Below are 26,720 nucleotides of genomic sequence, written 5' to 3'. Positions count from 1 at the left end.
TGCAGATGTATCTAGATATAATCTATCTATGCATTTATATATATATATATATATATATATATATATATATATAATATATATATATATATATATATCTATTAATCTAGCTGTCTACATATATTTATATCTATTAATGTGTCACTATATGTATGATCTGTCTGTCTAGCCTATCAGTCAATGTGTTGTGTAAATTTAAATGTAAGCCTAAATAGCCTATAACTAATCAAATCGCACTGTCACTATATCACCAAAAATACGCTATCTCAAAATCAAACTCCTCTCACAAAAACCCACGAGGTCAAGATGTGTTGATTTCACTTTTATACAGATGTGTGATTGTGTGGTCTGTTGCCGACCGTGTAAATCAAACGCTGATTCGGCGGATCACACCTGATGAAACACTTGTGAAACACTTCGAGGCTTCGTTTGGCCGTAGTCACGTGACATGGGTGTTTTGAATCACGCTTCGGATCAGTGTTTCGAAACATCTACACTTCGGGATCCCGCAAAGCTTCGGAACGACTGTTTCGCGTCAGCCATCCCTACTTTTAGCTCGGTTAGCACCTCGGCTATCTCCGCCATGCTGTTGTTAGCCTCCACGCTCTCTGCAAACGGTACTGTTTTTGCACTTCGTGTACTTGTCTTCCGTGCTTTCGAAAAGATGTCACATTATTTAACTGAGAGGGGCTTAGACATAATCGAGACCTAGTTGAAAGATCAGGTTTGTAGAAGTTAATTTATGGGGTAATTTATACTCCGAGCTCTCACACTACTTGGACATCTTTTTCCTATGACTTAATTTTTATAAACATTTCTATGACAAACCTATCACAACATCCAAAAAAAGATGGTAATTTAAATGTAAATTTACATAAACATAAACATCCAGTAAACGTAATAGACTTATGCAGTTAAATAATCCTGGCAGGCCATCCATCAAGGCCACATTGTTACCTTCACATTCACAATCACAACTCATTTACAATTCACTGCGGCTGATTATAAACATGTTTTTTATAATTTAATAATAAATGACGTTATCCAGTGATAACAAAGTGCAATTTGTAATAAAAGCAGATAGCAGCAAGACAAGAGAGTTTCTGATAGCTGCATGAAACCACTTTACGCACGTGACCCAGTCGGAAAAAAAATCTTTCACATTAACAATCGGTTAACTTTAATAAAACCAGAGGTATGGAGGTACTAGTAACACATGAAGAGCAAGGTAAAGTTAAAAGCTCCCAGCAGTCTCTGTTGATCTTGATCAGAAAATAATCAGAAATCTCTACTATACGGAGATACTTACTTTTACTTACTACAGAAACCTTGAAATTTCAGCAGAAAAAAACTCTGTTAGAAAATACCAGGGCCGACACCTGGCATAGGAGACAAAGGTGGATGCCTAGGGTGCAGAGTGACAGTGGTGGTGGTGCTAGATGGTGCTAAGCACCCTCAAACAAAAGCAAGAACACCCTCAGGTTAATACTATGACAATATCCTATTGGAGAAACCGATTTAAAAACGCTATTTGTGTTTGTGCTCTGGGGAGCATCAATGATGTGCATTGAAGCCAATCACAGACGTGTCTTTTTCTCTGCTCATTGTTTTACTGCTTGTACAAGTCAACTGTGTTGTTTTATTCAGTGCTTTATAAATAAATTTGAATTTGAATGTCTGTTGATTTCTTGAACAAGTCTGTTGAATTTTCTTGGCCAATCAAAGGTGCAAGTTAGTCAGAATCCACTCACCGCTCAAAACGCCTGAGTTTTTGTCCATGTTCGCGAATCCTCTCATTATACAAAGTGTAGTCATTATGTAAATAAAATATTAATTATGCAGTGTGGACAGCTTCATTGATTAAAACGTAACTTTATGAGATCGTGGTGAAGTGAGTCTGAAATAGTGACAGCTTTTTAGTGATTTCAAATAGAGCGCACTTTGCGTGTGTTTATGTCAATTAACATTTTTTTTTAGCCTACTCTTGATTACAATATGTTTATGATAAAGTTGACAATTCTTTGTTGGACTTTAAACCTGCCATCACCATGACGTGATTATTATACATCACCATAACATGTTATTTATGCTAGACCAGTTTATGCAGTTACCATAGGTATTATTTTTGCCATTAACATTCGCCACGTATATACTTTGGGAAAAAATTAGTGAAATCATAAGTTACCGACTCTTCATGGCACACATTGATGTTTGTGTACAATTCTGAAATAGCTTTGTTAGAACCTCTTTACTGGCAACACTTGCTTGTTTTAAACTGCAAGTAAAGTGCAGAGTATTTTCTTTAAAATAAATTTAAATGTATGTCTTAAAAAAAAATCAGTTATGTTGCTACTTGCTTTACTTGACCTTTTAAAAGAAACCATGGCTAGTCCAAAGCATTCATAAAATGCAGTCATTTAATAATTTGAGTCTAGTTTATTGCACCTTTTTGTCGATTTGTATTTTGTTTAATTCGTGTGTGATTCTTGTTAACCAGATTATCAAATATTACAATATATTTTTCTCTAGTGTAGTGTTACTGAAGTGTTCCTTTTTAACGATGCCTGCTATACTATTGTTATTATTATTGTATGCAGCCCTGCAGGTATATGCCTACAAGCCACAACAAACCTGGTGTTCATTTTTATATATATATATTAGGGCTGTCCGTTAAACGCGTTATTAACGGCATTAACGCAAACCCGTATGTTAACGCCGTCAATTTTTTTATCGCGAGATTAACGCCTAGCAAACTTTGTAGTTTTTTTCACATGTTTTTGCAACAACTAGTAACGTTATTAAAACTACAACACCACATCAGATCTAGCTAGACCAGACACAAAACAACAGGCGCGCCGCACACACTTGTTTGGGTTTGCGAGCCGCCAAAGAGTGGACGAGAAGCGCAGTGCCGAGCCGCGTCTAGGACAACTCGTTTCGCACATCGGACGCGCACTTTCTCAGTTTATGGCCAGCAATAAAAACGCCGAATGGCGCCGCCAGTGTGTGTACACTCAGAGAATAATGTGTTCGAATTTTAAATACGCGGCGCTGCGCTTCTCGTCCGGTGTGCGTTCCCTTTAACGTTACGTTTTGAGTGGATGAATGATGAGCGCGAGACGACGAAATGGATGCCAATAAGATTCTGTATGGAAAGTTTACTTTTAAAAAGTTGCCAAATGGTTTAGTTGACAAGACCAAAGTGATCTGTGTGTGTGTGTCGTTGTGAACTGAGCTATCGTCGTCCAGTCTGAAATACCACTCGATGGTCAAGCACACACACAGCTGATGTGTTTCTACGCCCACTCGTCAATATCAGTAACGTTACCTCGTCAGTATTACTTTCACCCATTTATTGATGGACAGTGTTACATTGTGTGAGCGATTATTTGCTCCAAGTGAGAATGTTAGTGTGAAATTGAACACAGTATATGTTGTTTTCAATAAAAAACATTTGCACAAAGCAAACCGATCCACTTTGCCATGTTGATAAGAGCATTAAAATGTGAAAAAATAATGGAACAAAAAGAAATCAATAGAGATTTAGAGTAGATAAAAATGTGCGATTAATCGCGAGTTAACTATGACATTAATGCGATTAATCGCGATTAAATATTTTAATCGTTTGACAGCCCTAATATATATATATATAAAACAGATTATTTTGGTGGATAACCAGATTATCACCACTTATTTACTTCATACTTAACGTTGAGCACTATTCATATTATAAGCAGGGCCTAAAACTAACTTTTTGCCACACCTGCCAATGACCGGTGACTTAAGAAAATGTACAGGGCAAAAATATTTTTTTTATACATTATATTTTTTTTATATTAATATTTTTTTTTTTACCAACCATGACACAAAAACAGGCAGTTATGACTCAAATTTTAAAAACTAGTGAAAATTCACAATCCTCTATTCCAATTTCAATACCACAGCTAAAACTACTAGTTTAACTAATATAATTTTAATAGCATACATTTTTAAAGACAAATAAGCAGTCAGTAATAAAAGAAAAACAAACAATCAAATTACAAGTAAAAGCACCAATAAATACAATACAACAAAAACAATTGAGTTAACAATTAAGTTATTCCATTTAATTTGGCTAATAAAATAAATAATACTGCATAGTATTTATATTCTATTTAAAGTTCAAGAGCAGTGGTTGTTCTTTCCTTGTCTTCCTTTGTTGTTTGGTTAACATTAAAAACGGCTTGTGAGGGCGCTATCTAAAATCTCGCCTAGGGTTGCAACCGAGCCTGGGCCGGCCCTGGACAATACTTCATATATTGATCTGAAAAGAGAACTAAAAGTGATGATTATTACATACAAGTAAAGTCATAAGCCTACAGTAAATGTATGACAAAACAGGATTATTATTATTTTTCAGTCTTATAAAACAATGAGATGAATGTTATTTTAATACATTAGTATTGATGATAGAATTGTTCCCTTCTATACATCATTCATATTTTTAGTACTTGGTTCAAGTGGCTGGTTTGTTTGTTCTGTCTATATCTGTAAATGTCTTTGAAAAAGAACAAAAACAAAGTCAGACCTCTCTAAATATTGACTGTGTGGAATAAATAACGTGCATAATATTGATATATTATGCCATTCACAGCAATCTTGTTTAACAATCAGTTGTTAATGAACTTCAAACTTTATTGATCATAACATCAATGCGTTTATGCTGTATTATCTAACTAAGCAAAGATAACAAATATGTCTGTTTTCTCTTTTATTATATCTGTTATGTAGCTGTGTTGGCAAGGCTTTAATATGAACTCCCCGCAGGGGTCAACTAAAGTTACCTGTAATAAATAAATAAATAAGTGATCTGTAAAATAAATTATTATTTAAAAGTGCTTATGCAATGCTGATTTGCTCAACTTTCCCTGACAAGTTAGATGTTGAATAATTGTGTTCATGTTGAGAAAACGACGGAGTTCGTTTGATTTAAATTACTCCAATGTAATTAAAAAATAATGTGATTTCCTAAGGCAATGCCCCACTTCCAGAAATTCAGTAAAAAGGACATGATAAAATGGATTAAAGACAGCAACTATAGCTGGAAATGTGGACCGTCACAATCTCCACAAACTCCTGAATGAGTATTGTCCCATCTATTATCTTATTGTTGTGGTCTTTGAATGAATGAGGGGTAATTTGACTGTAGCCTTATGCACTAAACGGTTTAATAGAGATATTACAAAAGGTTGTTGCCTTTTCTCCAAGCCACAATGAATAAATCACCATTTTCACCCCTGTTTATTGCGTCTGCTCCTTGTTCTCCAAAGGTGATGATACACGGGGCAATTTTTTTGAGCAATGTTGCCGAGCGATGTTCATTGGGCACTTTCCCATTGAGAATGGGCAACAAATTTCTATCTGGATACTTTAGATTGATCGTGGGCCCGGTTGCCCATTGACCGCAACATTGCTCAAAAGTTTTCCCGTGTGTCATCACCTTAACGGCTATGATACACCAAGCCGACGGTCGGCCATCAGTGCAACACTTCTCTCTCGACATACAGACAGTTTGGATTTGTGAATGCTCTGTCAATTGTAAAGGAACTTTGCAAGGCCTTAAACATAGAGCCTGCATTTAAAGAGAAAAGCCCAGATAAGCCCTTATCTGCAGAAAATGACCATTTATGAAAATGGTCTGAAAATGACCATTTATTTACCGGGGCGAAAAACTCTGCCAGCATGGCTTGGAAGTAAGATAACAACCTATTTGTAATATTTGCTGTAGTCTGTCTCACTTGTGTATTATAAGAAATATCACTCACCCTATAAAGCCCACAACAATAAGAAAAGCAGTAGATAAGGCAATGGTGTTTAACTTTTTGTCATGATCCTGGCTCTTTTTCTCTTTACTCTGTCTCCCCCTGTTGGTTACACACATACTCATGCACTCTCGCTGATCACCATACCTCTCATTACACACACACCTCTCTCATCACCCCCAGCTGTTTCCACTCTCTACTCATTATCATGTCATCCTTTCTACACCTGTTCTCTCTTTCTCTAATTATGTCTGCTACTTGTAGCCCTTTCTCGTTGCCAGATTATTTCACGAGTTATGCGTTTGAGACGTCAGAATACTAAACCTCTCGTTCCTGTCTTGTCCTGTCTGATCGGAGGATCAAGTTTACGTTCTGTCAAGTCTTTTCCTCTGGAAGATCTTTCGTTTACCTTTATTATTGTAGAATTTTGTTCCATCCTCTGGACAGCGTTTTTCTGTTATTAAAAGACTGTATTGCCGCATCTCACTATTGGGTCATTCTTCTCTCCACATCACACACTTATGTGTTTTTGTAGTGCTGTCATGCAAGCTGTCTACAAAGGTGAGTATTTGAGTATCTAGAAATATGATTTCTGAAGTATTTTGTATGCATGTCCTGATGTGTCATGTTAATGTTCAGATCTTTTTAGTTTTCAGCCATCCTAATGGGCTAGTGACAGGCAGCACACATGGCACGACTCGTGTTTGTCATTAGTCTTGTATTTTTGTTTTATTTAAACAACTGACCACAGGTCATAAACCTGAAATAATAAATAAACCAGTTTTACAAATATATCCATTGAATATATAATGCAAAAATAAACAAACATGAAGTAGTTAAAATAAAATAACGATCTATTTCTTCTGTAAATAAGAATACACTATCATATAATCTCTTATACAGCTGTGTCAGAACACCGCAGAAACTAGGAGGCCACAGAGAGTATGTGTAAATGGCACCTTGTCTGAGGCCCTGGATCACCCCATGGGTGTGTCTTATCGCCATTGTTATTTGTATTGTATACAAATTGCTGTCGTAGTACTTCTGAATCATCATCCATAATTAAATTTGCTGATGATTCAGTGATAAATGGTGCGAGGAGTCATTACTACAGTTAAATGTCACTAAAACTAAAGACATGTGGTTTGACTTCCGTAGGAAACCATCTGCCTTGCCATGTACCATTATAAATGGCTCAGCAGTGGAGACTGTCAGTCAGTATAAGTACCTGGGAATTATACTGGATGATAAACTGACCTTTGAGGCCAACACAGATAGGATCTGCAAAAAGGTCAATCAAAAACAGTTTTATATAAGGAAATTGAGGAGTTTTAATGTTGAAAGTTCATTTATGAAAATGTTTTATTCATCATTTGTTGAGTCAATTCTCACATTTTCAATGATTTGCTGGTTCGGCAATCTTAATTTGATTAGAAAGAATAGGCTGGGAAAATTTGTTAAACTATGTCGGAAGATCATTGGTGTCAATCTTAATGATCTGAGCAAGGTCTACCAGATTAGGTGTGTTCGGAGAGCAAATGCCATTTTGGCAGACCCTTATCACCCTCTACACGCAGAGTTTCGGCTCTTGCCGTCAGGGAGAAGGTTTGCCTTCTCTAGAAAGGCAAAGTCAAATCAATACACAAGATCATTTGTACCATTAGCTGTTAAATACTTGAACCAGCTCTAAACATTGCAATTTGTAATTTTTCCAGGATGACATTATGGGTTAATTGTGTTATTTTTGTATCTTTTACTGTATTTATGTGTTTGCTGTGCCAATGGCTGCTGTGGAACAAATTGCCCCTCCTTGGGGATAATAAATAAAGAAACTGAAACTACATTTCCCATCATGCATAGCAGCGCTCCTGCGCAGGGTAACGTTATCACACAAGTCAGCAGGCAAAGTGCATTAATCATTATAACACTTCAATTCAATGTTTTACCAAATTAATGCATCTCCGTCGCCTACCACACAACCGTTTGCTACATTAGTTTACTTGGTAATTTGTTAATTATCCAGTGTTCGAACATATCGCAAACCAAGAGAACTGAACAGTTCAGTCTGAGAGACTTAACTGAACAGTTCAGTTAAGTCTCTCAGCACGGACTAATCGCAGCCAATGTCGACAATTACACAAGTACAAAACTTTAAAGTACATCAGATCGTAGATCAATGGTAAACTTTTCAAAAGGTTCTAAATTCGCTACATACCAACTATGCCTAATACTAACCGTGTGCTCCTGGTGATGGGTTGTCAACAACAATAGACTCTACGTTTTTTTTTAATGAAGCTTACGGCGCAACTGCGCATGCTCATACCCAAATGACCATAACGCAACAAACTAATCATTATGAATTAAATATAATTTGCTTAAATAAATTTTACTGTTCCCAATATATTAAGTAGACTTTTTTTATAACCATGAATTTTACCAATATATTTTTTTAGTGACCCAAAGAACCGAACAGTTAGCAATGCACTAATGTTAAGATTGCACCCCTGTGTTAATATTTTTCATAAGTACCCTTTTCTGCTTTTTAGAGCAATTCTGGAGAAAATGGGTCTGCTGGGGAAGGTAACTCCCATGCAGGCAAAAAAAAAAAAAAAAGTAAGAAAGTTAATACACACATCTTTGCCGAAATGTATTGTGCAGTTGTTGTTAACCAGCCATGATTAATTTACTCTGCCTTAGGATTGCAAGTGTCCTGGGACAGGTGAGGGTGTGAGTGGGAAACCCACTCATAGACATGTATATAAAGGCTAGATGGCTTACCGGCGCTGAGAGCCAATGGGACCCGACGACGTCACACGGCGGCCATCTTAGGACAGGACCGCTCGTCCAGTTATAACATTAAAGTCTATTGTGCATGTAGTGCTGAAATAACTGTATTTTGCTCAATTTTCAACCGATTTTCAAACGGCTTGGTGTGTCATAAACGTCAGGGATGCGGCTATTTAACTGCATACTTGTGAAAAATTATAGCCACGGAGTTTATTCAACATCGGCATCAGCACAAATCATAGCCACGTTAATAAGGTTTGTAATAAACCAAACCGTTTGTAAATCCGTCAAGAATTCAGCAAGTTACGAGCATTTTAGTTGGCGTATGTCACTCACCTTCCGTCCACAGCAGCAGGGAGCAGCAGCGTAGTCTCCTGACCTAAGATGGCCGCCAAGTGATGACACAGCTGACTCCGCCTTGAGCCATCTAGCCTTTCTATACATGTCTATGAACCCACTGCTGAAACTTGGCCCTGGTTTGTCCTCATGGATGAGGTGTTGGGACAGAGGCACTCCACCAACCCCCTCCCCCTGTCCTCATTGCCTCAATTCCTGAGGGAAGACCAGGGCCGAGTTCAGCAGTGGGTTCCCACGGTGAGGAGGAGCCAGGGGCAGCACCAGCAGCAGCACCACCACCACCAGTACTAGCACCCGCAGCACCACCACCACCAGCAGCACCAGTACTAGCACCCGCAGCACCACCAGCAGCAGCACCAGTACTAGCACCCGCAGCACCACCAGCAGCAGCACCAGTACTAGCACCCGCAGCACCACCACCAGCAGCACCAGTACTAGCATCCGCAGCAGCTGCACCAGTACTAGCACCCGTAGCACCACCAGCACTAGCACCACCAGCAGCACCAGTGCTAGCACAGTTCTGTACAGTTTATTATTGTAATCTAAGGTAAATTAAAGGAGCAGAGGTATTTTATTTAATATTAAATGAGAAAACTAAGTTGTGTACAGTTTATTTTATGAGATAATAAACATGAATTTTGCTCCATTTCTGTGCATTGTGTATTGTTTACTTCATGTGTTGGGATATGAAATAAAAAGGAATAGTTCTGGACATTGCTTTTTTTTAATGACAGGTGCAATATGAAACAAAAACTTCAATAAAAATGTTTGTAATAACATTTGAAAATTAAAATAAATGATATAGATAAATAAGTTTTAAAACTATTTGCAACATAACTTGTATATTATCTGACAAGATAATTTAAATTAGTTAAAATAATTGAGACATTTGTCATGAGACAGGAGGTAAAGGAAGACTTTATTTATACTGGCTTCTTCTTGTGCTTTTTGGATGATTTCCTGAACATGCTCTTCCCGAACTTTGTTACATAAAACTTAATTCTATGGACATTCATTTTTGGTCTTGGGCATTACAGCTTTACTGTTCTCTGACTTGCCTGTTGTTACAAATTATCATGGTCAATGGGAACCTCCTCCAGGGAAGACACCTCTGCAGTCAGCTGGTGTCGCCAGGGTGCACCACTGACTGTCTCCAAAACATGCTCCCCCTCATCCTCTGCATCATCCTCCTCGTGCTCATCTTCCAGGGCCATGATGAAAAATTATATGGTCTGGAAAAAAGTAGTTAATTATTTTTATGTTTTTTGCAAATGTATTTTCAATTCACTTATATGAGGTACAAATGTGTGGTGCACCTCCAGCGCTTTCAGGAAGATGGCCCTGAACCTGGTCTTCATCATCCCAAAAGCTCGCTCTATAATGGAGCGTGCCCTGGAATGATGGAGATTAAAGCGCTGGGCTCCCACACCTCGTACTGGCCTCTTGTAGGGAGTGATGAGTGGGAGTGGGTGTCTGAGACATGGGTACCCTCCGTCTGCGAGGATGAAGTGCCCTGGAGGAGGGTACACTGACCTCCTGTACAGTGGGCTGTAGCGGAGCACTCATGCGTCATGTACTGACCCGGGCCAGCCCACATTGGTGTCAATGAAGCAAACAGACAGCCTGCAGGATGATGGACGGGGACAGTTTCCTGTTCCTGTAACACTGACCATCAGGGCCACTTGGAGGCTTGATGCGGACATGGCAGCCGTCGATTGCTCCTGCAGCTTTCAAGAAAGCTCTGTGTCTGGCCAGCCCTGCAAACCCACGGCAAACTGCCTCCAGCTCCTCTGGGGTGTTGGGGAAGTGAATGACTTGGTGGCGAATGGCCACCACCTCCTCAGTGACTCAGTGGACAATGCGGTGGACAGTGGAATGAGGCATGTCAAACACTTCGGAGACGATCCTGTATGATGTACCACACGCCAGCCAGAAAATAAATACCAGGGTCTCTATTGTGGAACCCCATCAGTGTTGCCGTTCACTTCTCAACAGGTCCATCAGCACTCTCAGGGCCTCCCTGCTCAGCCAAAAATCAGGCCGTGTGTCAGAGTCATTAATTAACCTGTCCAGCACTGGCACGCTCAGGTTTATCCTGCAGTACAGGGCTCTGGTCTGATTTGGGGAAACAAACAAAAGAGAAATGGTTTAGAGTTATGCCAAAGTAAATGTTGGAAGATATATCGTGACACTTTAGTAAACTACTTTTAGAAAGTCAGCAAATTCTTTGATAAAGTACCCTGGTGGCCTGTATACAGTAGCCAGCACAAATCTCAAACAGGATTTATCATTTACACCATTGGTTCCCAACCTGGGGTCCGCTCTCCCCTCAGGGGGGCACCAGAGTTCACAGGGGGGGCAGGGGAGCGGATATGCTTTGAGGTGAATAAAGATGCATAAAATGTATGTCACAGGTCGGAGCGGACCACGTGAGTACCGCCCCTCCCTTGATTTCCACCTCGGGGAGGTTCCCAGGGACACCCCAGACACGACGAGGACACTGGAGTGGGAGTTTAAAATACAATTCTTTATTAAATTACTTAAAAACGGGGGGGGGGGATAAGTCGTCTCGTTCTTCGACTCGATGTCTAGCTCTGATGTCTTTCGGCTTGCTTACTCGTCTCTCCTTCTTTTCTTTCCCAGGTTGCTCCTCTTGTCTCGGGCGCGTTCTTCCTCCTGGGCACAGAGACACAACAGGGAAGTACTGGGGGTCAGGGGTGACTGGGTTACCTTTAGCCTCGGGCGAGGCTCGGCGGTTCCCTGGAGGGATGGTTCGGGGGTCCGGCGGTATGAAGGCCAGCACCTCCAGGACATCCGCTGGATCTGGGTCAATGCTGGGACTTTTGGTCAGTATCCAGGTAAGTATAACTTTTCGCAGTGGGGCTCACTCACTGACTTCGTAGGCGCGATGCGTCCGTTCCTTTCTTGCTCTCAAGCTCGGGGGTTTGAACACGGCATAAGTATGGACCAACTGCTCCGCCAGCTTCAGGATCCTCTCTTCTTCGGGGAGGGAGTCGGTCTGGAAAGTGGTCTTGTGGGACAACACGCACACAACACGGCAAACTTTAAGTGTACACTTCAAAGGTCAAAACACTGACTCACCCACGACACTCCACGCTCACTCCACGTGCACTTAAGGTCCGAAGACCACTTTTCCATATGTCATCTACCTCGGGGGATCACTGAAGCGCTGTTCTGGTTGGGGGACCAGCAAGAGAGACGTCGCTGCCACACCACCCCGGCGTCTTTCCTGTCCACCGCCTCTGGCTCTCCCACGCTCACTTTCCACAGTGGGGCCACTCGTGTTCCAAGATCCCACTTCACATAGCTCACAGATGATACACTTTCGATGAATTTGTCACTGCATCAGTTTCTCAGGGTACTCACGCATCGATCAACCCGCGTGCTCGTATCGTTCCCTCTTGCAGTGCTCCGCTCGCGTCCTGGCTGCTGTGCTCTCTCTCCCAAAGGGATTCGTTGAGCAGCACTTCCGGGAAGCTGTCCTGCAGGTAACTTCTCAACAGCGAACACACACTTAAATCACAATGCAAAACGCGGTCTGTATTATACTCAACCCCGTCTCTTCCTTTCTCTTCGCAGTTCTCCAGATCCTTGATCGCTCAGTCCACAATATTCACCATGTGTCGTCCTTGGTACTTTTCCCAGATCCTCTCGCCGCGACGGCTGGAAGCGGTTACCACCACGCTTGGCTTGCACCCGACCCGGAACCCACAGCCGCGGCGGTGCACGACCGCCGCAACAACCCGCCGTCACCACTCTCGGCCACAACTCCTGCTGCCACAACTCCTTCGTCCCCTTCATCCAATCCAGAGATCGCGCTGTTCATTGGTGCACCTGCCGCCGATTAGCCCTGATTTTGGCGCTGGGAAAGAAAACCGGAAGTGGTGGTGTTTGATCCGGGCGGAACAAATCTCTGCCACTTTGGTTCCGCCTCAGGAAAAGTCACCCCGTGACATGTACCATTAATAATTTTATATAAAATAATTTTTATTTTATTTTTTATTAATAAATAATTATATTTTTGCGCGCACACCGTCACTTGCTCAATGTGCTTGTTGTCATCATAACGGCAAAATCAAAAGGAAAATGGCAGAGAAACGTAAATGCCTTGTGATACTTTATCAGAGGTGAAGAAAAAGTTAAACTATGACAAAACCTACATAAATTTTGGTTTTATTGAAGGCCAAGACAAGTCTCGGCCAGAATGTGTCTTTTGTGGTGAAAAACTGGCAAACGACAGCATGAAACCAAGCAAAATGAAAAGACACCAGGAAACGAAGCATCCAGAGACAATCGGCAAAGATAAGGAATTCTTAGAGAGAAAAAAAGAGATGGCTCTGTCAAAAAGATCGACAGAAAAAGGTTGGGAACCACTGATTTACACTTCAAAAGAATTATATTTTAAACTAGACTTCTTAGTAATTTTGAAAGTATTACTATAAATTCAACCCGATCTCACGGCAATTCGTACGAATTTTACTTAGGTGGCTAATTCGTACCAATTCATACGACCTCACTCGTACGAATTTGTAAGTTTTTTGCTAAATCGTACATATTTTACGATTTGCCAAAATCGTATGAATTCATACGAATGACCTACCCCTGACCCCGCCCCTAAACCTACCCATCACGTGGGTTTAGACAAATCGTACAAATTCGTACGAGTGAGGTCGTACAAATTCGTACGAATTAGCCACCTTTTAATCACTCGTACAAATTCGTACGAATTGGTCGTGAGATAGTGTTGTATAAATTACAGCAACACCTTCCCCTTTGCCTTTCAGACGAGGCTCATGTTTATAACCGTAATCTTGGGGGGTGGACTCATTTAAAGTAATGTAAATGTTTGGTTTTAGCCAGGTTTCTGTCAAACACAGCACATCTAGGTTATAATCTGAAATCATATCATTAACAATAAGTGCTTTTGATGTGAGAGGGCTGAGCCTGGTTAGTACCTGGATGGGAGACCTCCTGGGAAAACCAGGTTGCTGCTGGTAGAGGTGTTAGTGAGGCCAGCAGGGGGCGCTCACCCTGTGGTCTGTGTGGGTCCTAATGCCCCAGTGTAGTGACGGGGACACTATACTGCCAAAAGAGCGCCATCCTTCGGATGAGACGTTAAAACCGAGGTCCTGACTCTCTGTGGTCATTAAAAATCCCAGGATGTCCTTCGAAAAAGAGTAGGGGTGTAACCCCGGCATCCTGGCCAAATTTGCCCCTTAGCCTCTATCATGGCCTCCTAATCATCCCCATATACTGATTGGCTTCATCACTGTCTCCTCTCCACCAGTAAGCTGGTGTGTGGTGGGCGTTCTGGCGCAATATGGCTGCCGTCGCATCATCCAAGTGGATGTTGCACATTGGTGGTGGTTGAGGAGATTCCCCCCTTCTATGTAAAGCGCTTTGAGGTCTCAGATAAAGCGCTATATAAATGTAACAAATTATTATTATTACGTTTAGCATTAGCCAGCACTTTTAAATTTGCTTTGATGTCAGGCGCTCTGGCTCCCGGCAAACATGTGACTATGGTGGCTGGTGTCTCTATTTTCACGTTCTCTGTAATAGAATCGTCAATAACTAGGGCACATTCAACAGGATTCTCAGTGGGTGTTTCACTGAGGGGGGAGAACCTGTTAAATGTTGTAATCGGAACGGAAAAGCGGCGTTTTGTCCCACGACTATAGCGTCTCACGGTCACCCAGTTGCCCTGCTGCACGGGGTTCACGTAGATGTATGATAAAGACATGATTGGCTATCAGTTTTATGTGGATAAAGGCATATTTTATTCATGACTACACATGTCCTTATAAGGCCAAGAAAATATGACGTTTTAACGACATGACATCTCGTTATTACGAGAAAAAGATGTCGTTTTAACGGCATAAGATCTCGTTATTACAACATAATTGAGGGGAAAAATTATATTTATGTGGCAGCAATGCTTCACCGTAGCCTAGACTACGGTGACAAATAGGCGTCTGAATATTTTGTTATTTTTCCACCATTACGGTGGAATGGAAACCACAATAAATATTAATTTAATTATATAATATAGCGCTTACAGTAACAACTCTGCACACACAATAAGTTCTTAGGTTATATATTACCAACTGTATTGAACCAAATGCGCTCATTAAATGTGACTGATGTATACGTGGATAGGCACGATATTAAATCACTGTAATATAAACTACTGTTGCTAACATATTTCTTTCGGTCCAGGTTTATATAAGCCTATTTATTGATTGATTTTTTTTCTTCTAACGTTACTCTGGTATAACGTTGGTGCTGCATATTATGACCGTTCTAAAAGCTTGGCTTTTATTTTGATAGGCTATATTTACTATTATTTTCGGGTCACGTGGCCAACCTATCTTTCTTTTAAGGTAGATCTTCAAACGGAGAAATGAAAAAAGGAATTTCCACAAACCAAAATCGGACCGTTATTTGTATTTGGTTTAGTCGTTTTTCGTTTTTGGATTCAGAAACCAAAACCGGGAGAACGGCTCTTTTTTTACCGTTTCTTTGTTTTTGGTTTGAAACGACAAACGAAAATAAGGTGGTTTCTCGTTATTATTTTTTTTGGTTCAAACGAAAAATAAACTATCAAAACGACGTAAGGGGATCGGGTCCGTGTACTTTTTCGTTCATTCATTATTATATTTCGGAATGAAAGATGAAATTTAAAAAAGGGCGCAGCTTGGTTTTTTGTTTAAAAGAAAAAAAGCAGAAATGGCTGTATTTTGTTTTCCAAATGTATTGTTGTCATCAAATAATAGTATTAGAAAATTAGACGACATTTCCGATCGTTTTTTAATTTGTAATATTTATTTGTATGTTTATTGTATTTCATTTGACTGGTCCTATCTTTACCCGGAAGTAAATTGCAACCTCGTGCGAAGTAAATTGAGTAAATTTCACTTAGGACCTCACAATCGCGCGAAGTAATTAGGCCTAGTTACACCGTCGTAAGAGTTCACGACAATGGATCAAATTCATTATATGCTATTCAAAGGACCCAAACGGGTCAGCCTCCGAGAAGAGGACATGACAACTAATAAATTTGGAACGATTTTCCAGGTAAGTTTAGAAATACGTTTTTGCTAATATTTGCTAACATAAATGCCAGCTAGCATCGCTCTCGTTCAAAATGTGCATAGCCACAATGTGGCTTTCCCTGTAGATATAATTGTAGACAAGATGTTATCTGTGAAAACTGTGAGAAAAGACATGAGTTTGAACAACATATAAACAACTTCATAAGTGTGCTGTAAATGGAATTATTAAGTGCAGAATCACGTTCCCACATCTCCCAGCCCTCTCGGTTAAGTTAATACGTTAATGCGCCACAAAAACTAAGACAGACAGGTATTATGTTGAAGAATAACTCTGTTGTTAAGCAGGTGGTTTAATGTGAATGTAGGCCTAATCAGTGATAGTGTTGTTGAGTGCGGCAAAAATGTAGATATCTTCTTGTATCTCTGTCAGGGTGCTGTGGGCAACATGTGGCCTTCCACGGCGCCAAACACCAGTTTTAACCTTGGTTAAACTCGGCCTAGGATGACTTTTTTTCGTTTTGCACAGTAGCCACACAACAAAGATGACTTTATGAGCAGGGGCATTACAAAGCACAAACACAAAACACAAGCAGCGTCCAACTATTATGGTAGTTTAATGTTTTAATCATATTGGAAGCGACGCGGTCGCGGTGCGACGCGCTCGTTTTTTTCCAAGCGCGTCCGCGCCGCATCGAGATAAAAACATTTCAACTTTTCAGAATGCCGCAAGCGCACCGTCGGTCACGTGGCAAGAACCTTGCTTAGCAACGGCAGACGCCTCCAGAGCGCAGCCGCCCTAGTGCTTTGTAAAAAGGAGAACGCGGCATAAGGCCGGATTCACATATCGCGCCTAAAAACGTATAGAAAACGCTAGGCGCGCCGCGTTCTCCTTTTTACAAAGCACTAGGGCGGTTGCGCTCTGGAGGCGCTTGGAAAAAACGAGCGCGTCGCTTCCAATATGAGCGCGCATACCGCGCGGCTAAATTTGAAATAACGAATTTGAGCGCGCAAAAGACGCGATATGTGAACAGGCCCTTTTACGTCGTCAAAAAATGTATATGAGCGATATCCGCCGGTTGTCCTGTTTAGAGCTTTTTACAGTCTATGGTTTAGAGCTTAGATTCTCTGCCCGAGCCCGATATTTCCTGCCGCTATCCTCGGGATCTTAAATCAGTCTGAAGGGGTTGTATTCGCTATAATAACCGCCTCGCTATACATTATCCCGCTTATTACATGGCTACCTACCAAATAAATCAATGATTTAACATGGAGTTCATTGATTTAAAAACGATTTATATTGCTTCCGCTAAAGAAAATAGTGCGCTCCGTCTCTGCGGTTATATCCTGCGTCCATGGCAACGCATTTGTTTTTGATTTTTTTTTAACTCGGAGTACAGAAAACTACCTTTGCTCAAGTAAATTCCCATCTCTGCATTTTGACAGTGTATTTTGCACTTCAGTGTTTTACAGTTTGTAAAGTGTTTGTTAAAATTCAGTTGATGTTATGTTGTTTTGCACTTTGTAGCACACATATTTTTAAATATTTTATTATAGCTTGTTAAAATTGCACATTGCAACTGTTATTTTGAAAAGCTGTTTATTTATACATTCAAATTATTTAAGTTTAATAATTAGTCTTTAATAAATAATTGTTACAATTGTTACAATTTTGGTACAGAGCCTGTAGTCTATCACACAAACAAGCCCCCCACCCCACCACCTTAACTAACACATTTTCTGCGGGAAACCCTGTTTTGTTTTATTATGTTTTAGGTGTCACCACCGACTGTGTTCCTAACAGATGCTTCCAACATGGCGGTGTTCCCCTCAAACAATGAGTATTTTAGCACAATAGATTTGGTGCCCCGAGGACAATATGAGGTGCATGGGGCAGCCTCCGAAGCCCTGGAACTATCACCCAATCCCCAACCCCAACCCCAACCCCAACCGCGCTTCGCATTTTCTCGTCAAAGTGCCAGTGCCACCACTTCATCTGTAACAGCAGGCATTCCCCCAAGGGCCACACAGTCAAAATCATATCAGAGGTATGTAGAGTTGCATTTGTTGGTTAGGTAAAACTGAATAATTTAATTTGTTTTTTGGGGATATGTATTATTCATTTTAAATTTGATGACAGTTGGGGCAGGAAAAGTTGAGTAATGCTAAACACAACACCAGAAAGGACCTGTTACACCTAATTATGCTAACTGGTGAAAGACAGTTATGTGCTAAAGAGCATCCGTTTCTGCCCAATACAGAATTTTGATTGCCCTAGAATCTACTGTTAATAATTTTCCGCTGTTAATGCACCAAATGTGAAACAATATTGACTCCTAACTGGCCATTTTAGATGAATGATGAAGCCTTCTCTAAAATGTCCATGCTATGCACCCCCATACCATTTTATATGCAGACTTTTCAACTGAGCACTTATAGAAAGCTGGATGATCCCAGATCACAAAGTTAATTATTTCCAAAAAGTGACACACTTCAGCACAGATAAGAATGCTGCACCCTTGTATCATGCCTAAATGTCATTTGCATGGTATAGTTTTCATAGACAAGGGTTATTCTGTGCTTCTTAGAGTAAAGACAATGCTTTACATTATAGAATTGGATAATTTTTTCTAAGCCTCAAAGATAGCAGAAATCCAATAATGTTGTGGAATAAATAAGTAATGAACAAATCCAGATCTTTACTGATGATTAGATTATGCTCTTTTATGTACAAAATCATGTTGCCAGTTAACCGGCTGTGAAATTGTTCTATGTGTTGTCTTTAGCATTAGTCCAGTCTTACAGCCTTGAAGTAAATACGTATCTACTAATACATCACCCCTTTGAATATATTCTAGATCTGTGTTCATGGCCGAATTTGTACATGGAAAACTTCAGCCCAGCAGAATGATCGTCATCAGGTTCATGGAGGGTGATGCCACTGTGCAGGGTGTTCTGACAAAAGTCCAAGATGCCCTGGGAGCCTATGACCCCTTGGTCCTGACAGACGGACAGGGGAATGAGATACTTGATTCGGAGGGAACCAGAGGTTAAAAAAAAAGTCTTTATCTTTGTAATATAGATCAGGGGTTTGCAAGCTGGGCGCCCCTTTCGAAGGTTTGAATATTGTGTTGCTTACATTGGTCCTTCCAAAAATACTGGGTCATTTCAGTCATAGATAGTACAACATTTATTTTTCATCTCAGTAGTATTGTGGATGTTTTTCTTGCCTGACTGCCTATGCATCCATAGATCTATTTATCTGAAATACTATTGTTTCCTCTCTATAGGCTCTATCTATTGGAAGCAGAATGCTAGAAAAATCCTTGCAGTGCCAGAGCAGCAGTTTGCCGATATGAAGAGTGGGAAAAGGAGGAGATCAACGTAAGTACCCTTAAACAAATTAACTATCGATATAATTAGTCTATAAAACAATTTACCCGAAGCTATTAATTCTGTTCTTGTTTTAGCAGAAAAGATGACGAATCAATGGATCTTCAGGGGGTTTATGACAAAATAGAAGAGGTCGTGATGGCTGCCCAGTCGCTCCATGATGTGACTCAAGTTATAAAAAACCTGTCTGAGCTGGCCATCGAGTCAAGAAAGATTTACGTATTGATGGAGACACAAGCTGAGCATGTTCGTGCAGCATTCAGCTGTTCTGTGTGTAAGGGTATGTTGATTGTTACACTTTCAAACAAGCTACTTCCCCTAAAAGTTGGCGTGTTCCTTAAAGCAAACAGACAGGGTTTTAAAAAAAATATTTTATTAAATACAAAATACCACCAACAAATGCCACTTTTAATCACTACTGTATCAACATTATTCAAACCCTTTATGACATTGTCTTTTGTACTAAGAAGAGCATTATTTTACTGTTATGGCCTACTGGAAATGTTAGCCACACACCAGGGCTTAGTCTTGTTCCTGAGAAATAGTAATCCATTTCTCATGGAAAAAGTTCTTTGATTTATATATATTGTTTTGTTCAGGATTCTTTTCTAATTGGGCCTATGTAATAGTAGTGTGTCAGGAGGAGGAAGAAAGAAGCATACATAAAAAAGTCCACTGTCTAAAGTCAAGCTTGGAAATGGTTGGGTGATGCTTTTTTTCTCTGGCACAGAAACTTACAGCATATGAAGGGGAAGATTGATTAATTTATAAATTTGTAAATACTAAGAGAAAATATTTAACCAATTGTAACAAGCCATACAAATCTAAACTAAGTGAGCGGGAGGCTATCAAAGTATGTTCTAATAATTCTTAGGAGCACTCCCAGACCTGCTGTGTGGATATCAATATGCAGCAAGTACTAAAAACACTTGTCATGCAGTGGCTTAATAATTTGATACTATATGTATACAGTATATTGCTCAGAGAGTACTCATATTTATTTTTTGCTTAAAAATAATTTGCAATAATAATTAGAATAATTTCAGGTGTCTTCTCATCTCTGTCTTGCAGGGCCAGTGAAGGAACCGATTCTCTCAAAATGCTGCAGAGCCATAATCGGATGCAAGTCATGCATCGATCACTCACTGCAGACCTCAACTCAGTGTGTTATGTGTAGGGCAGACAACTTTGCCATCAACATTGTGGAGGTGTCTGGCCTTTCTGAGGCCTTGAATGCTTTAGAGGAGATAATTAAGGTAGATTAAACACTTTGTTTTGTTATTGTTGGTGGTGCTGTTTATTATCCTGTACAATACTCTGTTCACTTGATCGGCCTTACCAATGTTCGGAGGTCGGACCTTTTTGAATAATTGACCATTGTGCTGTATAATTGACCACTGTCAAGAAAAAATACCTTTTTGAATCACATGAGCTGTGGTACAAAGAATGTTTTTATTTCTCAGAAGCAAAACAGTAACAAACAAATACTTTTAAATGTTTTTACATTGGGTGAAGTTTATGTTTACATTTTGGCAAGTAGCTTTTGGCAAACTTTGTTTCCCAGCAGAGGTCAAGGAAAAATGGTAATGAAAAAAAAAACACGTTATGTGAAGTTTCTGTCTTTTGTCAAGTAGCTGTATAATAAAGGGATAATGTATAGAACAGTGGTCATTATTGAGAAAATGAGTCCCTTCAATGCGAAGGAAGACCCCTCCACGTCGTATCAGGGTCTGGTTCGCCCTGTAAGGACTTGTTTTCCCAGTAATGACTGCCGTTCAATACATTATCTCTTAAATAAAGCTATGAATGCTGTACATGCATAGTTGTACTAGATGTGAGATTTAGTCAAGTTTACAAGGTGGATCAATGCATCTTGAAAAGGTTTAAAATCCCTGTTAACAACACAGTTGTACAGATATTGTACATCGGGGTATGTTTGCCCAAAAAGACGTTCAACGTTCAACTTCTCTTCACTTCGGAATGGGTCTGCTCCAAAGGAGGAGACTCTTGTTAAGTGGTTTCCCAATTCCTCTGCATAGAGGTCAGCTGCTTCAGGTGCGTGAGGTAGTAGCCCCTCTGGGACTTTTTTCAGACACCCATCTCTTGCTAGTTGATTGGGTATTCCTTTTCCTGTAATTAAATTGTTACAATAAAAGACAATGCAACTGTGGAAAGTTTCGTTTTTTTCTTTTCTGTAACTGTTTTACCATACCAGGAATTCTGTGTGCATTCCAAGTGTCAATTAATCTCCTCATGCCCAGTTCAGACAGTTGTCTTGTCAGGTTAGACACACAATATCTGCTGATGTTGCAGTCCATGTCCAGGAGTTCTTGGTTGGTAAGGTGGATAAGGGCCTCTTTCAGTGGGTAATTGACCCTGCTATTAACCTCAGGCCACATCCGCTCAACTTTATGATTCTATAGAACAAACAAATATGAATGTGTTTATGGAGCATAGTAAGGGGTGAAAATATTTTAGAGCCCTTTTGGAGTAAATAAAATAGCTTTAATTTTACACTTTTTACACCAAGGCTTTTGTTGAATTGTAGCTTGAATATTAGTTCTCAGTTGTAAGTTGATTGGATAAAAGCATCAATTAAACTGCTAAATGTAACCAAGGCGCAGTCCACAACAACTACATGTGTGAATGTTTTTGAAATGTCTGCATACTCCTTTCTTTCTTTTTTAAATTTACCTTTGTTGATGTGGTTTGGTAGTATGGTGGTTTGTCCTGACAATGTCTGTGTGATGCAAGAATTTCCTGAATGAAGAGTGTCAAATAGAATTCCTTGCCGTGGTCAACACGCACCTGATCCCACATTCCATAGTTTACCACAGCAGACCTTGAGTTGTAAAGACATGAAAGAGATCAGAGTTGAGCTGTATTTACAGTAAAACATCCTTGAGGATAAGGTCATATAGGTAGCTACGCTTTACATAGGTTGATTGATTGTACGTAGGTTTAAAACTACAGCCAATATTACCATGAAATATGGTGGAAATCCAAAGTGTGGGTAGAGGACATGTATCATTTTTTAGCGCTATTTAGGGTTGCTAATTAGTACAGGCTACATTTGAGCAAAACTGCATTGCATTAACAAATGTGAATGGAACAAATTGCCTACCTGTACACGTCCTCATAAATAATGAGGTTATTCTTTACAGGCATTGTTGCATGTGCCACTACTTTGCTAGAATATCCATCTATGGCAATCACATGTGTCACTCCAAACATAGCGAGTTTCTCGTTTTGGTCTAAATGGAGTTTATGCCCCATATAGGCAGCATAGTATGGCACTGGATTTAAGTTCCGCAGGCCCTGTAATATGAAATGAATGACAAGTGTTAAATGGATTTGCCTATACAGGCTACAATACAGCTCTAAGTACAAGTTCAAGTTTTACTATAACCATTTCAGCAGTTAATGGAAATTAGAAGAAAAGCCTTCTTTATTATGATTTTGATTCATTTTGAATTTTTAAACTTGATAAATATTGCGGATATGTTTTACTAGCACAAACAAATGCCTTTCAACTTGTGTGTGCAAAATTTTGAATTAAATGAATGTGCAGCAATTTGTACAAATAGCCTACAGAGTCCATATGACTGTGTTATAGCCATTAAATAAGCGCATTTAGTTTCATATTTGTTCAAATATTATAATGTTATTTTTTTCCCCATCTATGTTGATTATGAAACGAGAACAGCATGAGTAAGAAGAAAGGATGACCAATATAACAAGGAGACGGAGTTGGTTAGACATGACTTTGACCGCTTCATTAAGTTTTGTTTTGTAGAAATTTCTTAAAAGTGAATTTCTTTAAAGTGAATTTTGTTTTGTATAAATTTGTTTTGACCGCCATTCACGTGAACTGGAGCGCATCTCATCGTGCTCAGCATAACTCAGCGTGTGCCTCACATGATTTATGAGAAATATATCTATAGAAAGCTTGAAATGTCATTACACAAAACATTTCAAAACGAAAAGAAATAGCCAACTCTCTGATTATGTAATCCATTAGGCCTATGTGCATTTCTCTCTATATGCGTGTTCAATATGGAAATGGCAATCTTCAACTTCAGCAGACACAGAAATCACTAGTTTATTAGTAAAAATCAATGCACCTGTGTCACCAGATTTACAAATGCACATCTTGCTTGTTTCACGCACTTGGCTATTATGTTGAAATGACCAGATTATGTTGAAATAATAATAATAAATACTTAAGAATATTTGATTAAATGCTGAATGTTGTGCTTGTTCAATTTAATACAATTATAACTTTAATTGTGATAATTAAAATTATTGAATATTAAATATTGAGTGGCCACGTTTTGCTAATTTATTAGTAGACCTATATATTGCCAATATAGGCTATAGCATATAACTTGGTGCAGGAGGCACAAGCCAGAGTGCAGTATGAGTACAATTGCAAATGCTTATCCCTTTCTTATTCCATGCAATAGTCATATAGGCAATAGTAGCCTATACCATGCATCTCATTTCGTGGTAGGGTCTCGCCATCCCGCGCAGAACTCCACCAACCCGATTTTCTGCAGCAACAATCCCTTTGGTCGCCAGGTAACCAATCATAAACTTTCGACCAAATGTTGGACCAGTCTACAAAAGTTGAAGATTATTAAGAAACTTGTTCAGATAAAGAACATCATCCGAGTTTGGCTTAAAAAACCCTTACCTCTTCAATTGCTGACGAAACGGCATTTTCCAACTGTGCATCAGATACTACTCGCTTGAGGTTGAGAACATTACAAAATCGTCTAACACTCATCACAGAGCAGCCACGTCCTGCGCCAATGTCCGTAAGGTGCTGTGCAATATCTGCATGCGTCGCATGCCTTCGCAACATATCACAAATTGTCTCCGAATATGCCTCCAAAGACGCCATGTCATCCAGATGACAATATCAAAACAAAACCATCCAAAGCAATTCCCAACCCGCCCAAAAAGTAGTACTTCTGGGTCAACCAAAACATAGGTCAAAAATAGACCCAAACGCGGTTCAGGGTCAGGGGATCTCTGGATAATCCGTAATTCGTTTGTAATTATAAAACGAAAATACCGTTTTTCTGTTTTTTGTTTCAAAACGAAAAACCAAATAACCGTTTTTGGTGTCAGAATCCAAAAACGAAAAACCATTTAAATACGGACCGTTTTTCGTTTTTGGCGATCATTTTATCGTTATTCCTTTTTGAACAAAGAATGAAGAGAGTCTTTGAACTTCAGTCAATTCGTTTTTCATTTATAAACCAAAAACGGAAGTCACGTGAATCCGTAATTCGTTTTTCTGTTTCAAAACGAAAAACCAAATAACCGTTTTTGGTGTCAGAATCAAAAAACGAAAAACCAATTAAAAACGGGCCGTTTTTCGTTTTTGGCGTTCATTTTATCGTTATTCCTTTTTGAACAAAGAATGAACGAAAAACGGAAGTCACGTGGTCTATTCCTTTTTTGGAAGCGAAAGTAGGCTAACCCTTTCAAAATAAAAGTAACTATAGTTAGCGAGGTGATTGTAGACTAAAACTGAACTAATATAACGTTTTTTAGGACAACTAAAGTAGCACTGGGTGTGAAAAAAAACACTTTAGTTAACTGAAATAAAAATTAAAAATAATAAAATAATAACTCTGGCTGTTAGGGAGAATTAAACATTTGTAAGACCATTTTGCCACATGCACAACCAACACCACACTTTATATAAAAAAGATTGGTGAACATTATTTATTATCTATGTAAAACACTACAAGGGGAATGTGTTGCTCTCAGGAGGAGGCTGTATTGGCACCTGGCTCTGGCTAAATCTACATCTGTCCACGGCAGAGGCTATAACCACAACCTGGAGGAGGAACTATAAATGTATAAAAGTATAATATAACATTAACATTAAAACATTTACAGTAGGTTTTATTCTTCACTCACCCACTATGCTTGTAAATCATTTAAGGGCATATATGCAAGTGAAAGAGTTGCAATGCAGAGCCCTGCTTCACTGTACCGTTGTACATTATGATGTACATTTGTTTTTAAAGACATAAGTTGACATCATCCAATTCCACAAAAGTAGTGCCACAATTCAAAGATGTGGCTTACCATAAACCATGATGTAAATATCTGAGAGTGACAACAAGGCCCTTTTATGGTGCCGGAGGAAGGAGTGGTGTGCTGCTTTGTCCTGCCAGTCCAGCATTTATTTGAAGAGAGAGTGATGGTAGGTGACTGCATGGGGCCAGTCTTGCTACTATCATCAGTCCTTAAACCCTGCACACAGTGCACAGGTATTGTTCCTCCAGGTATTGGGGAAACTCTGGGAGGCCCTGACACGAGTACCAGGGAGAAAAACTAAATGATTTAACTTCACTTTTATTTTACTTTACACAAGTACCAAGAGTACATAGCACTGCCTTTCCCTGGTGGTTCATCAAACAGAATTAAACCTAAAAAAGCACTAAAAGATCTGAAAGTCCCAGAGCTAGAGATAATTTTTGACTGAGTAAGGCTAGGTTTCACACACAAGGTCTACATAACTAATGAGAACTACAAGCTGCATAAAAAAATATTTCATCTACTTTACTAACATAATAAGTATATTACACTAGACTGGAGAAAAATGCAAAGGAAAATAAAAAGTATACAACTTTATAGATTTGTTTTGGAAGAGTTTTGTTTTTTGACACAGAAAGGGGTAACAGTATGGTGGATGCTGAGAGTTTTTTGCAGCTTTAGTGCCATAGAAAGAGGAGCTGGAAGGCAGGTGAATTTCTGCACACCCTTCAAACTCAATGATTAGCTTCTGTTGGTAGCAGTGCTTGCCTTCTCTTTGATAAAAACAAAAGTCAAAAGGTCAAACCCTTGTTGCCTGTTGTCGCCACAGAAAGAGTCGGTGCACAGAAGGGGGACCTGCTGGTTGAGCTTCCACATAGCAAGAAGGGCTATAAATATGTTACAAAACTAAAATGTGAATTAAATAATAGAAACTTATAAATAAATAGGCTACCTGCTATCCTAAGCTACATATAAAATGAGTTCACTTGTCTTAATCTGAAGTTACAGGTCACCACCAATGGTCTTACAAATGTTTAATTCTCCCTAACAGCCAGTTATTATTTTATTAGTTTTAATTTTTATTTCAGTTAACTAAAGTGTTTTTTTCACACCCAGTGCTACTTTAGTTGTCCTAAAAAACTTTATATTAGTTCAGTTTTAGTCTACAATCACCTCGCTAATTATAGCTAGTTACTTTTATTTTGAAAGGGTTAGCCTACTTTCGCTTCCAAAAAAGGAATAGACCACGTGA

General features: G+C 39.4%; 2 protein-coding genes across 3 annotated transcripts; one reads left to right on the top strand and one right to left on the bottom strand.

The window, feature by feature from the left end:
- Positions 1-17,795: 17,795 nt before the first annotated feature.
- On the top strand, positions 17,796-20,731 carry LOC307003633 (uncharacterized protein). 2 transcript variants are annotated; one of them, XM_079622325.1, is made up of 5 exons: positions 17,796-18,063; positions 18,874-19,064; positions 19,306-19,399; positions 19,489-19,688; positions 20,480-20,731. In XM_079622325.1, exons 1-5 carry the CDS (start codon positions 17,831-17,833, stop codon positions 20,671-20,673), a joined length of 912 nt encoding a protein of 303 aa, XP_079478451.1. In that variant the 5' UTR covers positions 17,796-17,830; the 3' UTR covers positions 20,674-20,731. The 2 variants fall into 2 exon arrangements, with proteins under 2 accessions (XP_079478451.1, XP_079478450.1); XM_079622324.1 differs by having other exon boundaries at positions 19,486-19,688.
- Positions 20,732-21,236: 505 nt separating this feature from the next.
- Positions 21,237-23,263, bottom strand: LOC307003634 (uncharacterized protein; the record flags this gene model as incomplete). Its single annotated transcript, XM_079622326.1, has 4 exons — positions 22,533-23,263; positions 22,103-22,250; positions 21,621-21,825; positions 21,237-21,538 (listed from the first exon to the last, which is right to left on the bottom strand). Exons 1-4 carry the CDS (start codon positions 22,682-22,684, stop codon positions 21,237-21,239), a joined length of 807 nt encoding a protein of 268 aa, XP_079478452.1. The 5' UTR covers positions 22,685-23,263.
- Between the last annotated feature and the right edge of the window lie 3,457 nt (positions 23,264-26,720).

Source organism: Phoxinus phoxinus (genome assembly GCF_949152265.1).
Source record: "Phoxinus phoxinus genome assembly, chromosome: 9".
Classification (NCBI taxonomy): domain Eukaryota; kingdom Metazoa; phylum Chordata; class Actinopteri; order Cypriniformes; family Leuciscidae; genus Phoxinus; species Phoxinus phoxinus.
The sequence above is the reverse complement of the archived record's forward strand: the minus strand, read 5'-3'. Positions and strand labels throughout refer to the sequence as shown.